At 55.2% G+C, this 15,262-nt stretch overlaps 8 protein-coding genes across 8 annotated transcripts; 5 read left to right on the top strand and 3 right to left on the bottom strand.

Annotated features, from left to right (window-relative positions):
- Window positions 1–518: 518 nt before the first annotated feature.
- PHACADRAFT_184816 (uncharacterized protein) lies at window positions 519–1,320 on the top strand. Its single transcript, XM_007396347.1, has 3 exons — window positions 519–832; window positions 886–949; window positions 1,010–1,320. The coding sequence occupies exons 1-3, from the start codon at window positions 558–560 to the stop codon at window positions 1,193–1,195; spliced, it is 525 nt and encodes a 174-aa protein (XP_007396409.1). The 5' UTR covers window positions 519–557; the 3' UTR covers window positions 1,196–1,320.
- A 307-nt stretch (window positions 1,321–1,627) lies between these two features.
- PHACADRAFT_257185 (uncharacterized protein) lies at window positions 1,628–2,309 on the bottom strand. The gene has a single exon (XM_007396346.1). It carries the CDS (start codon window positions 2,284–2,286, stop codon window positions 1,639–1,641), a length of 648 nt encoding a protein of 215 aa, XP_007396408.1. The 5' UTR covers window positions 2,287–2,309; the 3' UTR covers window positions 1,628–1,638.
- Window positions 2,310–3,136: 827 nt separating this feature from the next.
- On the top strand, window positions 3,137–4,778 carry PHACADRAFT_63855 (uncharacterized protein; the record flags this gene model as incomplete). The annotated part of the gene is made up of 2 exons (XM_007396345.1): window positions 3,137–3,984; window positions 4,031–4,778. Coding segments are annotated over 2 exons (1,596 nt in total), but the record flags the coding sequence as incomplete, so codon positions are not given.
- Window positions 4,779–5,111: 333 nt separating this feature from the next.
- On the top strand, window positions 5,112–5,793 carry PHACADRAFT_257182 (uncharacterized protein). The gene has a single exon (XM_007396344.1). It carries the CDS (start codon window positions 5,126–5,128, stop codon window positions 5,699–5,701), a length of 576 nt encoding a protein of 191 aa, XP_007396406.1. The 5' UTR covers window positions 5,112–5,125; the 3' UTR covers window positions 5,702–5,793.
- Window positions 5,794–5,947: 154 nt separating this feature from the next.
- Window positions 5,948–6,945, bottom strand: PHACADRAFT_257180 (uncharacterized protein; the record flags this gene model as incomplete). The annotated part of the gene is made up of 1 exon (XM_007396343.1): window positions 5,948–6,945. A coding segment is annotated over exon 1 (715 nt), but the record flags the coding sequence as incomplete, so codon positions are not given.
- Window positions 6,946–7,049: 104 nt separating this feature from the next.
- Window positions 7,050–8,884, top strand: PHACADRAFT_145210 (uncharacterized protein). The gene is made up of 2 exons (XM_007396342.1): window positions 7,050–7,260; window positions 7,290–8,884. The coding sequence occupies exons 1-2, from the start codon at window positions 7,211–7,213 to the stop codon at window positions 8,707–8,709; spliced, it is 1,470 nt and encodes a 489-aa protein (XP_007396404.1). The 5' UTR covers window positions 7,050–7,210; the 3' UTR covers window positions 8,710–8,884.
- A 768-nt stretch (window positions 8,885–9,652) lies between these two features.
- Window positions 9,653–10,514, top strand: PHACADRAFT_257177 (uncharacterized protein). Its single transcript, XM_007396341.1, has one exon. It carries the CDS (start codon window positions 9,677–9,679, stop codon window positions 10,445–10,447), a length of 771 nt encoding a protein of 256 aa, XP_007396403.1. The 5' UTR covers window positions 9,653–9,676; the 3' UTR covers window positions 10,448–10,514.
- PHACADRAFT_257176 (uncharacterized protein) lies at window positions 10,515–12,203 on the bottom strand. Its single transcript, XM_007396340.1, has one exon. It carries the CDS (start codon window positions 11,979–11,981, stop codon window positions 10,644–10,646), a length of 1,338 nt encoding a protein of 445 aa, XP_007396402.1. The 5' UTR covers window positions 11,982–12,203; the 3' UTR covers window positions 10,515–10,643.
- Window positions 12,204–15,262: the final 3,059 nt, after the last annotated feature.

Raw genomic sequence — 15,262 nt, 5'->3', positions numbered from 1 at the left:
AATGCCGAATGTATATGGTATATACAATCCGAGCCCTGATACGCTCCGTTATCTAGCTCTAGCACGGGCAATGCATAAGCCTTGGTGCCCACGAAAGGCGCAGCTCCCGCTCACTCGTCAAATGGAAGACGAGCTGGGACCCCACGCGGACATGCCATCTACGTAAACATATCACACCGAGTGCTTTGTGTAGATGGCATATTCCGACCCATCTCCGTTGCTTGATCCGGTTTGTGCTGAAATGCTGGTCATGGCCCGCAAAGTCTCGGAGGTACCTCTCGGAAATACCATATATCATTACTACTAAACAAGCGTGTTCATAATGGTGCTAGGCATTGCCGGAACCGCAAATTATCGCAGTACCCCATCGGCAAATGATTGTGCAGCAGATGTCGTGGGGCGAGCCACTGGTCGTGATTGCGCAGCTTGTCCGTATACATTGTGGCCTGATGCTGATGATGCAGTGCGGTCGCTTACTGGTAGGGCTGGCCCTTAGGCGCAGTAGATTCATTTAAAAGCCGTGCCCGTGCCCTCCAGCAGTAGTGGCAGCTGACAAAATGGACCTCATCATGTCGCATAGTGACCCCCTGAAAACTGAGCTCTCTACTCCAGATGGCCGCGTCCTCTACTCAGTCTCTACACCGTTCAAGCTGTCAAACTGCACGACGAAAATCTTGAAATATACGCCCAACGATGGCGTGCCTGAGCCTTCGGGGAGCATGCAGGAGGTCGCAAGGATCAACTGGCACTCTATTCATCCTACTAGAATTATATACAACGGACAGATCATGGAAGTCGACAAGTTTCTACCGAGAGCAGGGAGGTTTACCGAGTACGTACACACGGTGATAAATTCATTCATGACAATGCTCACAAGATATGTAGCTCCCGCACTTTTGTGGGCCCAGACGGCCGAACATACAAATGGGAGTTAAGCCGGGCATGGCATGTGAGCATCTGCTGCATTACTCGCGTACTGCGCGCATCGCTGACCATGAACGCCACACAGCTCGACGTGGACGGGGAACAACCCACGACTGTCGTTAAGTACCATTATGATAACATCTTCACCCGCAAGAAGGCGAGGCTGGAGGTCGACGCATCCGCACTGGATATCCTGGACCTCATCGTCGTAACATGGATCTACATGGAGAAGACTTTGAGAGACACGATAGCCGCTGCGTCTGCAGCCTGAAGGGGCTGTTCGTGGTTTCATATACCAGAATTGCACATGTATCTAGCAGCGATCGTGTAAATTAGCAAGCCTACCCATCCAATACCGTCATCTACACGCTATCTGCCTTGAAATTCACATAATTGGCCGTAACTCGCCGCATGACCCTACTAATGAACAGCTGAATCTCTCACATGGTAGTTGCACAAACGCCGACGATAATGACTACCCAAGTCACGTTCAGTGGTAAAACGACGAACGAGGACACGTTTTTGCCTGGGCCCCCGCTGGCTGAAGGCAGTCGTCACCTGCGTTTCTCTCAACAAGAGAATTTCGAAGGTAGAGCGGACAGCACGTAGCTCACTGTTCTTTATCGGGCGGGAACTGAGTCAGGTCATCACTTTGAGCCAATTCGTGAGTGTGCAATACAAACTGAATCGCCCTTTCAGGACAGGACGCATGGGTCAGGGATGGACCACCCTGATATTTCGACGTGCCATTGTGAGCCAGGGTGTATTTTGAGAATGCGGGGGCAACACAGCCATCAAAGTCGGCCCACAGTTGTGCAAGAGAGTCGACACAAGATGGATGTGCAGAGAGTGGCCACCTCGAAAGGATTGGTATTGGTGACGTGAAGACAGGACAATGTAGAGGAGCACCGCATGCAAGCTGAGGCAACGACACATGAAGAGTAGACGTAAAGCAAGAAGCCCAACTGCTGCCCAGCTGTAAGCACCTAGCGTCTCCGCTTCGTCCTGCGAGACTCGTCTGAAAAACGAGTGGCTGAGCTTGCGCCTACGCGGCGAGACACTGGTAGACGCACCCTTGTTCTTTGCTTTCCTCGGCGTACCCTTCCCTCTGCTCTTTCTGTCCTCTACATCTTCCAACCTCTGCTGCTCCGCCAGGTCCAAGATCTCCCAGTCTGGATACTCCTTTTTGATGTTCGGAACGGCTATTACTTCCGGATAGTAGTTCATCATGGAGGGACCGCGCAGACGGGCGCGGAGATATTTGGCGCCTGTACGGACGGACAGTGGGTTGTACGCCGTCTGGAAGATGCTGCATCGCAGCCTTGTGACCGCCGCGAGGCGGGATGGCAAAACGGAGGCCATGGTGGTTGAAAGCGGCGTACCGAAATGGCAAGTGGCAGCTTGGGATCCTAACAGGTGCAATCAAAGCCACATGGAGGCAATATAATAACCGTTGCTTTGCGCGCCCGGCGCTTCTGCCCCTCTGGGTTCATCTTTTTCTGCGCGTTCCCTATCCTCGCGCTCACGTTCTTGTCTGCGAAGCAGCGACAGGACAAAAGCTGCGAGTATTAATTTACCTCAAAAGCCTATGCACAGGCTCCTTGCCTCACAATGTCGCGCTCGACCGACTTCTCTCCCGACCCCGATTCTCGTCCTCAGCCGAGCTCGGTCTGCGGCACTTGGTCGTAAACGCCTCGAAGCAAAACATAGACAAAAACAAGCCTTTGACAACAAGGCTGGACGCTCCCAAAAATCTGCCGTTTCACGCGCCCCGCCAAGTCGCCTTTCTTCCCCGAGCCTTAAAGTTACCCGGCCTCAATTCCCGAGCGTCGACGCGCAGAGCCTCTTGTCGACTCTGTCTATTCAAGCTTTCGGCTGGGTAGCGAGACCGGATGTTCACGAAAGGCTCAAGACATACGGCATTCCATCTCCTGATGTTCCCATCGTTCTCTCCGCTTTCAACGAAGCTCTACGGACGACGCCATTCTTCAACCTCTTCGATATCACACCGGCACGCGTACAACGAATCGCCGACGACCTGTCGGAGACAAAGTCCGGAGACAAGGTAGATGCGACCTTTACGAGCCTCTTTTACGAATGGGCCTCACATCCAAAAGGACGTGAAGCCCTGAGCGGGCTGGTTTCATCTTCGGTGCTCTCATCCATCTCGTCCCTTTTCCATGCTGCAGACCTTTCCGACCCTGGTGCGTCATTTCCGCTCACCCGTCAGGCTCCGCGCAGGAAGATCATCATGCACGTCGGGCCCACCAACAGCGGCAAGACCTACAACGCCCTGCGCGCCCTCGCCGCCGCAGAGTACGGCATCTACGCTGGCCCTCTCCGTCTCCTCGCACACGAGATCTTCGAGCGGCTCAACAACGGCCAGATCGTTCCTCTGGGTCAGGACCCCGACGCGGACGCGGAGCCCGACGAGGACATCAACCTCGATGTAGCCCCGAACGGCGAGAAGCCTGCCGTTCAGAAGAAGGGAAACAAGCGGTACGTACGCGCATGCAATCTCCTCACGGGCGAAGAGCAGCGAACTGTGGAAGAGGGAGCGGGCTTGCTGAGTTGCACGGTGGAGATGACGCCGGGCGGTGCGATGCAGTACGACGTCGCGGTCGTTGACGAAATTCAGATGATCGCAGACCCCGAGCGAGGTCCGGCATGGTCGTCGGCATTGCTCTCACTAAACGCCAAGGAAATCCATCTGTGTGGAGAAGAGACAGCAGTGCCAGTCGTCGAAAGTATCGTGCGTGACACTGGCGACGAGCTCGAGGTCAATCGGTACCAGCGTCTCTCACCGCTCACTGTCGCGCAAGAATCTCTGAACGGCGACTTTTCCAAGGCACGCAAGGGCGACTGCTTTATCGCGTTTTCACGTTCTCGCATCTTCGAGGTCAAGAAAGAAATTGAACGGGCGACTAAGATGAAGTGCGCCGTGGCATATGGCAGACTGCCTCCCGAATTGCGAACAGAACAGGCTTCTCTATTCAACAAGCCGGATACTGGCTACGATATCATGGTCGGGACGGACGCCATCGGCATGGGTCTCAACTTGTAAGCTCGCTTCCATGAATTTTACTCGCCGCTTACGCTTCTGTAGAAAAATCAAGCGTATTGTCTTCGACACAACAACTAAATGGAATGGGCATGAGATGGCGCCGCTGAGCCTGTCGTCGATCAAGCAGATTGCTGGTCGTGCGGGGCGCTTCGGGATGCACGACGACAACGACGCAAGCGGCGTGGCCACCACTCTCTGGGAGAATGACTTGCCTGTGGTCGCGGACGCCCTCCGGGCTACTGCACAGCCCATCAAGTACGCGCGCATCCACCCCACACAAGAGCGGTTCGAGCAGGTTGTGCAGGTACTCCCGGCGGGCACGCCGCTGTCCGCGGCCGAGCTGGTCTTTGGGTACGTCTCGCGGATACACCCCTCGTTTGAGATGCAGAACGTGCGCGACATCGCGCAAGCGTTCGACATCGTCGATAAGACGGCCGGGGGGCTCACGCTCGGCGACCGCCACCTGCTGCGGCTCGCACCCATCCAGTGGCGGGACCCGGAAATGCTCGAGATGACGTCGCACCTAATACGGATCTACACGCAGTCCTTGGCCGTGGACTACCGCCAGCTCCTCAAGGCGACGGGCGTGCAGAAGATCCTCAAAGAGATCGAGGACGCGGAGTGCATGGGCAATCGGCCGCCCGCGTGGGGCCTTTCGGCCCTTGAGTTGGCGCACAAGGTGGTCATCGTCTACCTCTGGCTCAGTTACCGCAACCCGGTCGCATTTTCCCAGCGCACGCAGATGGCAGAGGTCAAGCACAAGATGGAGAAGCTCATGGAGTGGTGTCTCGAATCGGCGAGCAGAACGCTCAATACGGATCGCCCGAAGAGAACGATTTTGAAGCCTGGTCATCAACTTGAACACGGTGCGGCCCTCGCCATATTGAACAGCATACTCGAGAAATAGACGAAATCGAGGTGGACGTTTGTTTGTGCATGTTTGGTCACACCCGTCTCCCGCTGTAGTCACTTTCCTCCGATGTTCATCTTTAACCACAACCACCTCAGGACTCGACGTCGACCACTTTGCCTTGTTCGTCGTGCTACTGGACTAGTACTTTTATTTATCCTTGGCTGGCCGAGCTTCCTGCCCACTTCCAGGCCCCCCGACAACCTACCCAACATCCCTTCACCGCCATGTTCCGCCGCGTTCTCCTCGCCCTTTCGACTTTCGCCATCCTTCTCTCTGCGGAATCGCGGCCGACTGCGGTCACACATGAAGAGCACCGTCTGGAGCCCCGCGCCGTGCCGTTCTCCCCTGTGATCGTCCCAGTGAGCGAACCCGCGATGCTGCTCGGAAGACACTACCAAGTCGTGAAGCGCGACCCGTCTCCACTCAGCCTGCCCTCCTCGGTCGCGTCGCAGCTCGCCAAAGCCAAGGGCGAGGCCCCACCCGTGCCCTCGGCGGCCCCCATGAAGCGCAGCGACGTCCCGATGCCGCGCTACGTCTACGAACGCGACGCGTCCGACACGAACTACCTGTCGAACGTCGGGCCGGCGCCGGCTGCCTATCCCGGGTACAAGCCCTACGACACGCCGCCGCCGCCGGCGAGCAACTCTACGGCGAACGCGGCACCGGACGGCGGGGCGTCCCACAGCCCGGATGACAAGAAAGGCATCGACGGGAGCGAGAGAAAGGGCACGGCGAAAACGAAGGGTGTCACGTCGAAGACGTACAAAAGCAAGGACACGAAGAAGCACAAGTCCGCGTAGCATGTGGGGCTCGTAGACTCTCGGTGCAATCCTAGAGATTAAGTACCATAGACCTGTATAATCATTCCCCCGCACTGTGCCTCTAATATCACACACACCATTCCTCTGAAAGTTGGCATGTGACCTCAGGAGGCCAGAGGCTTGGGTTTCTGGGCCATTCGGACCTTCCATGTTCAGTTGCGACGTGGCGACTTGTACCCTGCGCGTCACGTTCCGCCTTGCTAAGCTTAGGATGAGACCGACGACTACTCGATGATAACAATAGCGCATATACTGACCTTTCTACTGATTGATGCAGTGCAACGACCTCTGGCAGGCCCACAGTGCGACCCACCAAGTATACTAGTGATATGCTTGAAGTTTGTGCGCGACAAGGAGCTTTCACGAATGGCGAAAAGTACCGTTTCTGTATACTCTACATTCTTTAGCACGTCCCTTCCATTCCCTCCGGGACGTTCACCGCGCCGTCAAACGACCCCATCTCTGTCAGCGTGCCGGAGAATAGATCGTCGAAGCCCTGCTGGAGGCCCATCGTCTCGAGCACCATGGTGTAGTCCGCATCTGATCGCGCCGCGTCGAGGTTGACAAGCCACTCCTCGAGCTGCGCCGTGCCCCCGATGAGCAGGCTCCGGAGGCGCGTGCGCTCCGTCTGGCTGAGGGGCGAGCCGAGCACGGTGGTCGACGCAGGCGCATCGCCGTCTGGCGGCTGGAGCGCGTGTGGTACGTCGGTGCCCACACGCGCGTCTGCGTCCCAGGCCTGCCCACGCAGCACCGCGAGCCAGCCACGGTCGAGGTCGTTCAGCCAGTCGAGCAGCTGCGGGAGCACGTCCGGCGTGGGGCGATACCCCGGGATGGCACCCATGATGTCGCCTGTGAGGCGCAGGAGGAAGGTCGTCCGCAGGGAAGCAGATGGCGGCGTGGGCGGGATCTGGAGGGTGAGCGAAAACAGGGTGTGAGATTCGCGCAGATAGTCTGCGAGTGTTGCAACTGTTGTACTTGTTGGTTCCGAACTGGGACGAGTTGAGCGGAATCGGAATATGCAGAGCACTGCTGGTACGCACCGCTTTTTGAAGTTGCGTGTGAGCTCAAGGAAGCGATCCTCAAGGAAGTCTCTTAGTTTTCTCTCTTGTACAGGAGATAATGCTTTCAAAGGGCTTGCTGCGGCTTCCATGAGGTTATATGCTTATAATACCCTGTATCATTTGGGATGAAACGGTTTGCGGTAAGTAAGGTGGAAGTCAAGTACGAAACGCTGCCTGTCCCGTAAAGTGCGCGCCTCTGATGCGCCTCCGTTGCGCGCTAGTCTGTGTGAGGCCCGCAGGATCCTCGGTTGTTAACATGTTAACCCCGACGACGACAACATTGATGTCGCTTTCTTCGTAAATTCTCATGCTGCGGTGCCTGGTTGACATGCCTCATAAGCCCAGCGCGTACACAAACAGCACGCAGCTAGCCCTGGAACGCGCGGTATAAACCAAGCACACCTGGACATCACCACGAGCACAACTCATGGCTAACGACTCGCAGGAGCCTTACGATTTTGTCCGCGAAACGGGTGCGTTTTGCTGGCTCTGGACCGATGGAAAAGAGTTCTTATATGTCTCTATGGAGGTCTCCTGGAACGTTACCACATCACACGTACTAAACTCGGTTTTGACTCGTGCGTCGTCGTGACCGCACGCTACGATGCTAGTGGTGTCTTGCTCAACCGCCAGACGCTCTATCCCGCATTGCACCAAATCGTTCTGGCCAACGCCGCGCTCTCTGTGCAAGTCGACGTCACACGGAAGCCAGACTCGAAGCCGAAGTCGAAGCCAGCTGCACCGTGCTTCGTGCGCTTGCCGGTCGTGCTCCTTGACGACGTCGTCTCGTTCATCGAGGGCAGCGACATCGAAAAGCTTATTGCGGACGAGCTCGCGCGTCCGCTCGAACTCGGCAGCTCTACGCCGTTGTGGCGCCTGACGATCGTATCTGGACGCACACTGGTCTTTGCATTTCACCATGGCATCGGCGACGGCCAGAGCGGGCAGGCATTTCACTTCGCACTCCTGTCTGCGCTCAACAGCCCGTCCGACACGCTACATGTGTATGGGGATAAGATTTCGATCCCAACAGTGGTACACCTCGTGCCCCCAATCGAGGCGCTGACGAGTGTCTCCGTGTCCTTCGCCAAGTTCTGCAGCACTATTTTCGGCACATTTGCACCAAAATCTCTGACGAAAGGCGCGTCTGCGTGGACTGGAAACACTATAGTCAGCACTCCAACTGTCCAAGCACAAGTCCGGTGTTGGGAAATTGAGGCAGCACAGGCAGCGGAGCTCGTCACGCTCTGCCGGAAGAACAGCACAACGCTTACGGCGTGCCTGCACACACTCGTGGCAGGCGTGCTCGCACGGCTTGTGTCGACATCGATGAACAAGGGTCGCAAGCCGTTCAAGACGCTCTCCACCTCGGTGCCCGTATCGCTGCGCCGGTTCACGGGCGCGTCTCCCTATGTCATGTGCGACCACATCTCGTCGGTCCAGACGTACGTCCCGATCGCCTCGCTCGCGAACACGAGCACGTCCGACCCATGGTTCTCCTGGACGGCCGCCGCGCAGTTTGGCAAGCGGGTCCAGCGGTCTGCGAAGGGCACCCGAGAGGTCATCGGCACGCTGCACTACCTGTACGTGCTCGGCATCTCGGAGGCCTTTTTCCTCGGTGCGCTGGGTAGCAAGCGTTCCATGGCGCTCGAGGTGTCGAACTTGGGCCGGTTCCCCGAGCAGCCAGCTGGCGAGAATGGCTCGTCTGTTCAAGGCGTGTGGTCGCTGAGCAGAATCTATTTTGCGCAGTGCGATGCTGTGGTGGGCGCAGCCATGAAGATGAACGTCGCTGGCTCACCGACAGGCACAGTCAACGTCGCTTTTACTTGGGGTCAGGGTGCCCTTAATGATGAGTTCGCGGAGGCGGTGATCAGGGACACCAAAGCTGCACTAGTATGGGTCATCCAGTCATCCTTGATCTCGTAATTGTTTGTCCTTCAATATGGGCTCATTTTACTTTCTCTGCGCAGGGTTTCATATATAGTCTGATATTCTAATAACGCTTCTACGAGATACTTTCTGAACTATGAGAATTGTTGAAACTTTTAATGGATTTTCGCCGTATTCACCACGCAGAAGGCTGTCATGTTTGGTACGCCGTCCCGCTACAGCCCCCCGCGCCACAGCTGCGCAAGTACTCTAGGTCCTTGGATCACACATATCGAAAGCGATGACTCCTGCTGCGCCGTCAACGTTTGGCATGTCGTATTCTGTTCTTTGCCTGCGGGATCTCATCTAGAACCTGATATGTGGCTGCGCACGTCAATATCCGCGTTCTGGAAGCCACCATCTGTCTGACTCTCGGAGTCAAAGTGGGAATCAGGCAAACCTTGAGCTTATTGCGAGAGTCATAAATGCTGAGCGCAGGCCGCGTTTCCCTCCCCAAATACTGCCCCCTCTCCCCCCCTGCCTTCAAGTTGCTGCTTTACAAGCCTCGAAACATTGTAAGCCTCGACCAGTCCTCTTGTTGAAGGGATATCGATTTATTCATTGACGCCTGTCGTTCAAGATGATCAACACCGCTTTATATTCCGTACTTTTGTTCACGGCCTTGCTACTCTTAGGCATATCCGCTGCCAGGGCTCGCCAACGTCGCAGAAATTCGTCACTTGATATAACTCACTTGACGGGTTTTCGCGACATTCGCGCGCTCCTCGCACCTCCTTCCACGCCGCTGCCCATTCTTCTGGCGCAGCGGGCGGCCCCAAACGCACGGCTAATACGTGCATTTGGAATATCTAACACCTTCGTCTCAGCGGATGTAGACGTACACGCCGCGTTCACCCGGGCGGCGCGTGCGCTGATCGCGGGCAATGATTGGGACCGATTTGCTCAGTGCGCCCGCCTTGCGTTGGACCATGGTCTTGGCGAGCGCACTGAGCATAGCGCTATTATGCGCTATGATACATTCATGCAGAACGTATCCCTACTCTCCATCCTTGCGGGCCTCTTCGAGGTCTCGTTCGAGGACGTCACAATCGCCGACCTCTCGATCGTCGCTCGGGGCATCAACGACCTCTGGAAGCTCTCCAAGACCACCGACACGCTCCCGCCACACATGCTCTCTGATATCAACACTCGCCTCCGTGCATGGATCCCTGCGCAGCCGAACCCCGTCGATTTCATCATCCCCGCTTTCGAGACAATGTGGCGCGTTGTCGCAATCACAGTAGCCTACACACATGCCGACCCGCTCGCGCGTACGGTCCTGCATATCTTCCTCACCGACCCAACCGCCGCGGCATTCACGCGTTCCGATTCAGACACGCCAAGTGTCGAGGCACTTATTACGGAAACTATACGCCTACACCCACCCACGCGCCGCATCTCGCGCCACGTCACGGCAGGCTCTACACAAGTCGCCGTCGCGGACATCGGGGCGCTGCACCGAGACAAGGGTATCTGGGGCGCAGATGCGGACGTTTACAATGCGACGCGCCATCAACATCGTACTCCCGAGCAGGCGCAGGCCCTACTCGGCTTTGGCGCGGGCACGCTCAAATGCGTCGCCAGTCGCTGGGCGCCGCATGCAGCCGGTATTATCGTCGCCACCATCGCAGACAGAATCGCGGACGGGATTGAAATTGTGGAGGGGAAGGGGATTGGAACTGGAGGTCGAGACGGATGGGAAGGATGGTCTGTTGAGTGCGTTGAGTGCGCTTGAGGTGGCTGCTAACTGTTGTATTATATCATTAATCATCTCGCGCCGGAGGGTTAGCAGTTTACAGTGGAAACTTGTTAAATTTATGGTCATTTTTATGACTGGCATTCGCTCGGAAGCCGCATTACGACTTGCTGTACGAGAGGTATATTGATATACTGTGAAGGACCGTTACGATATATGCGTCAACAGCTGCACATCACGACCCACGCCGCCGCGTCTTGTCCCGGATCATCTGCGCTCGATTTGCACGAGAGTTCAAGGCGCGGCTTGCTCGCGGCTCCGGGCCAGCAGGCGCAGGAGGGATTTGTTCCTGTTCTTCGTCGTGATTCTGCATCCCCTCCTCCACTCTCGACTGTTCCAAAAGCCACGCACGCGAATGCTCGGGCGGGTAGTACACTTCACTCTCCATCGGCGCATCGTCCTGCTCACGAGGCTGATCAACATGGTCTTCACCCCCGGACTCGCCAACAACTTCGCGGGTGACATCGTCCGCATTCTCAGCGAGGACAACGCACATGCGGCGGAGCCACTCCTCCGCGAGCGAGAAGCGGCGCGTGAGGCGCCATGCCGTGCGCACGACGTCGGGCCCGAAGCCCGTGTTTGCTGCAAGCTGTCGCATGATGGTCTCCACGCCCGCCTCGAGCACCAGCCGGTGGTCTTCGGGTGTGATGACAACACCGTCGATCGCAACCTCGGGAAGCGGCGAGGCTGTGTGTGTGGTCGGGAGAGAGTACCGCGGGCGTACGTTATGGCGACTTGAGTGCGAACCGTGTGAGGTTGAGGCAAGAGTGTTGTTATGGAAGGTGTGTCGCCTGACTGGGGATGGGTTAGGTACAGGTAGGGTCGACTCGTGTGCGGGTTCCTTTCCCTTCGTGGAGAACTGCGGGCGGAATAGAGTTTTGGCCGGGGACTTGCTTGTGGTCATGGATGGCCCCGCTTGAGGCGGTGAAGGCGGTGGCATGTTGCGATAGCTTGCTCGTTTCACTGGAGATGGAGCAAATAGCTCTTCCTTGTCAAACCCATCGTCAGTAGATGCCGCGGGAGCTTCTCGTGCCACATCTTGACCGGCGGCCTCGCGCTCTGGACTAGGTTCGAAGAAGGGATAGAACTCTTCTTCCTCTTCCCCTTCCCCTTCCTTTGTGACTTCCTGAGCAGCCAGCGTAAGCGCCTTGGAGCTCTCACCCGTCTTCACCGGACTAGCCGAGGTTCGCGGGCCAGACACAGGTTCCTTGCCCTTGCGCTTCTCCCACTTGGGCGGCCACTGCTCCGAGCCCTTCTCCGGCTCCTTTACCTTGCTCGCCGCTTGGACAGCAGCAGCGGACGGCAGCTCATCCACGCCACTACGACGCCTGCCATTCCTGAATACCGTGCCGGGCTTGTTTATTTCGCGAAGGGTCGTCGTGCCGAACTTGCCCTCCTCGATAACGTGCAACGCCCGCCGCTTTACAGGGCGTGGCGGCGTGCTTGTCTGCGCTTCGGACTCGAGGTCTTCGAAGAAGTCGTCGCGCGTGCGTTTACGCAGAACGGTGGTCATACGGTGCGTGTATGTTGTAGTGGACTCCAACGGCAAGGCTGCAGCGGATATTTGTGCCGACAGCAGGGCTTCTGCTTGGGATGGTGATGCAATGTCGTCGCTTGTAGGCGGAGTCGGTTCTTGCACAGCGATGCCTGGGCTAGTTTGAGCTGCCTTCTTCGCGTCTCTTGGCGAAGCGAATGATTGCGGATCGTCAAGTCTAAAGGCAAAGTCATGAGCAGAATGCCAAGGTTGTAATGATGTGGCATACTGCTCGTCACCCGATGCCAGTTGGTCAATTTCCTGCTCGACAAGCTCGCTGTCTTCCATCTCGTCCGCGACTTGTGTCTCAGGTGGCGCAAGCAGATCCTCAGCTTCTTGAGCATCCTGAGTTTCCGACCCTTGGCGCGAGATGTATTTATTCTCTAACTTCGCTCTACTCTCCTGGAGCTCGTTGAACTCGCGGATGAGCTCTGCTGAAGGTATTTGCAGCTCTTGTCTCTCCTGCTTGACCTCATTCTGAGGCTCGGGAAGGGGTGATGGTTCGAGCTGATCTACTTCCTCGTCTGTGTCAGCCATTTCTTCATCCTCGTCTTCTGGCATCATGGGTTGGCTGCTTTGCGCGGGAACGGATACGGGCTCCTTCTCCGCCACCTGCGGCTCCTTCAATGGCTCCTCTTCTTCACGTACCACAGGCAGTCCAGTATCCTTCCCTTCATGCTCCGACTCTTCTTCCTCTTCTGGCGAGATAGCACGCCGCTTTCCCTTCCCTCGACGGATGCGCGGCTGGACGGGCTCCTCAGCCTCAGCCTCGGTGTCATTCTCATACACGATGGGTCTCTTCTTCCGAGGAACCGGTGGTGGACGGTTCTGCGACGATGTCGGCTTGAGGGGCTGCTTCGCTGGTTTCGCCGGGGATGAGCTGGATTTAGGCGCCGTCGTTGAAGCCTTCTTGCGCTTGCCTTTGGTATAGTCCTGCTGCTCAACGCGATCCCAGAGGTCTGGCCGAGGTCCGCCTTCGGGATCTATCCCAAGCTTCTTTTGGTATTGTATGATCCATTTGTCAAACAGACTGTCGGCCCTCTTCTTGTAACGTTCTCGCCAAGCCTCGGCTGGGTGACGGCTTGCCCACGGCCATCTGTTGTCAACCTTGAGATAGAGTCTAAGAAGTCAGATATAGACGGCAGTGTGGCAATGACACGCACGTCGAGGACTAGTCTGCTGTACGTGTTGACGCTTTTGCGACCCTTGGGCTGCGGGCATTCAATCGCAAGGAACTGCACGAGATTGTAATCGTCGTCTTGGTCAAAAGCTGTCCGGGAGGTAGCCTTTCCTTTTCTTGGAGACGACGGAGGCTTTGATGCAAGCCTCGGCTGAGATGGACCAGCTTCTTCCCCAGCGGCTTCTGCTGCCCACCTCTTCTGCGCCTTCTCCGCTTTCTTGTCAATAAGATTCTCGTTGTCCCGATAGAATTTGAGCCATTGTTCCGCCGTTCTGTGGTTTCTCCATGGCCATGGATTCGAGTCGGTCCCGAGGGAAGCAGAAACACGAGATCGCACTGCCCGCACGTTGTTGTCCACAAGCTCCTCATATATCGACCGCTTGCGACGTTCCGATCCATCAGGGTCATACATTGCAAGAAACTGAGATAGATATTTTGAGTCCCTGATTCAAAATAGAGCTATACGTTCAACACTAATTTTCGAATATGTGTAACACATACCTCGAGTCCCCTTGATCCTTCATGCCCCCAATGTTCTCCTCTGCCCTTCCTACGCGATGTTGATGGAGAGAGTCGTTAGACATCCAATGCTATGAGCCAGTATAAAACTCAGAAAGAGCTCAGTTGCGGTGCGCGGGACGGGAGCATGGATGAGGCGCGTTCCAAGACGCGTCCGAGTTCTTGCGATCCGAACACGCTGGTCACGTGTTTTGGCGCCTAGATAGAGTCCATAGACGCTGAAAAATCCTGCTGCGGTTTCGGCAAGGTATATTTTATCTGAGCTATGTACTTAGCATAATCGACTCCAATTCATTGATTAATATTCATCCATTCTCTGTTCTTCATCTTCACTGCAACCTGCATTGCTTCAATTTGCCTTGCAAAGACCATCATCGCCGAGATCTATGAAGATTCTTGTCGGACAAAATCCAGTGTTTTGGGCAGTCATATGGTGCCAGTAGTTTCAAAGGGCAGATACCACCAGATTGCAGTGGAAACAGCCTGCCGGCACTTGTAGTCTGTGAATTACATCAGCCAAACCACCCAAATGTAGACGCAGCTGGGCAGAAATGGGCAAACAGGCCCAGAATTGTTCAATACTGATGTCACGACAGGCCGCCATAGTCTGCTGGGCACTCCTAGGTTAAATTGTACACTGTAAGCTTAGATGCAGCTCCAGAAAGTGACAGAAAATTGGAGACAGCTTTTGGGCTTTCACACATGATGGGCCATGACACTTTATGTTTGCCAGGTGAATATAAAGTGTCATGGCCCAACTACATGGCCACTTCAGTTGGTTGCACTCTCAGGCCATGGACACTCAACTCCCTTCATTGTCTGAGGGCAAAGAATGCTCTGGATCCTCTACTGACACATCCTCTGAGTGCTCAGTTAGATGCATGCAGTTTGTCTGCTGTGATGGTAATGGTGGCTGGCTCATAAAGATAAGTATTATACCTTGTGCATTGAGTGCCAATCTACTAGGGCTATGTGGGCTGCAGTGCAGGTACTCGGTGGGTACAATTTCTTCATTCCTGGCCATATTACAAAACTACTTTCTGTCCTTTGCATAACTTTAGTATAATTCTTTTGTTTATAATGGCATAGTTAGTGTCAATATAATATCAGTATCTGACGACAACAGATGCTAACTTTATATCTAGTATAGTAATATACGAAACATAAATCAAAGTTCACAGGCCTTAAAAGCCTGGCTTAAGAAACTCTAGAACATAAACCATCTGACAACTCTGGAATAGCCTATGTAAATCCTCCACATGTACAGTAGCACCTCAGCTTCTTGTTACTAGCTTTTTTCTCAGTACTACAGTTTGGTTGCTTTTGATTTCTTGTGCTGAGAGCCTTTCAGCACTAGCTCTTCTATTGAGTACATACAGTAACCAACAAAAGTAGTGCTGTCATAAAGAAAAGGTTAGGATAAGAAAAGTAAGTAAAAATAAAATGAGGTTTGGTATAAAGAAGATTCTAGGAGAATCCTAGAAGGCTACTTCTTGATAAAAGAGAATGGAGTTTGGTCTATTCTAGACTAAAAGCAAGAAGGGTATAGTATGGAATACTT

This window comes from Phanerochaete carnosa (genome assembly GCF_000300595.1).
Source record: "Phanerochaete carnosa HHB-10118-sp unplaced genomic scaffold PHACAscaffold_5, whole genome shotgun sequence".
NCBI classification, from domain to species: domain Eukaryota; kingdom Fungi; phylum Basidiomycota; class Agaricomycetes; order Polyporales; family Phanerochaetaceae; genus Phanerochaete; species Phanerochaete carnosa.
The sequence above is the reverse complement of the archived record's forward strand: the minus strand, read 5'-3'. Positions and strand labels throughout refer to the sequence as shown.

Bases quoted from the DNA above. Each gene is read 5' to 3' on its own strand.
- PHACADRAFT_257182 (XM_007396344.1), top strand. From the start codon at position 5,126: ATGTTCCGCCGCGTTCTCCTCGCCCTTTCGACTTTCGCCATCCTTCTC.
- PHACADRAFT_145210 (XM_007396342.1), top strand. From the start codon at position 7,211: ATGGCTAACGACTCGCAGGAGCCTTACGATTTTGTCCGCGAAACGGGT. The intron at 7,261-7,289 runs GTTTTGCTGGCT...CCGATGGAAAAG, and splicing joins TTTGTCCGCGAAACGGGTGC to AGTTCTTATATGTCTCTATG.
- PHACADRAFT_257185 (XM_007396346.1), bottom strand. From the start codon at position 2,286: ATGGCCTCCGTTTTGCCATCCCGCCTCGCGGCGGTCACAAGGCTGCGA.
- PHACADRAFT_257177 (XM_007396341.1), top strand. From the start codon at position 9,677: ATGCGCTATGATACATTCATGCAGAACGTATCCCTACTCTCCATCCTT.
- PHACADRAFT_257176 (XM_007396340.1), bottom strand. From the start codon at position 11,981: ATGACCACCGTTCTGCGTAAACGCACGCGCGACGACTTCTTCGAAGAC.
- PHACADRAFT_184816 (XM_007396347.1), top strand. From the start codon at position 558: ATGGACCTCATCATGTCGCATAGTGACCCCCTGAAAACTGAGCTCTCT. The intron at 833-885 runs GTACGTACACAC...CAAGATATGTAG, and splicing joins AGAGCAGGGAGGTTTACCGA to CTCCCGCACTTTTGTGGGCC. The intron at 950-1,009 runs GTGAGCATCTGC...AACGCCACACAG, and splicing joins AGTTAAGCCGGGCATGGCAT to CTCGACGTGGACGGGGAACA.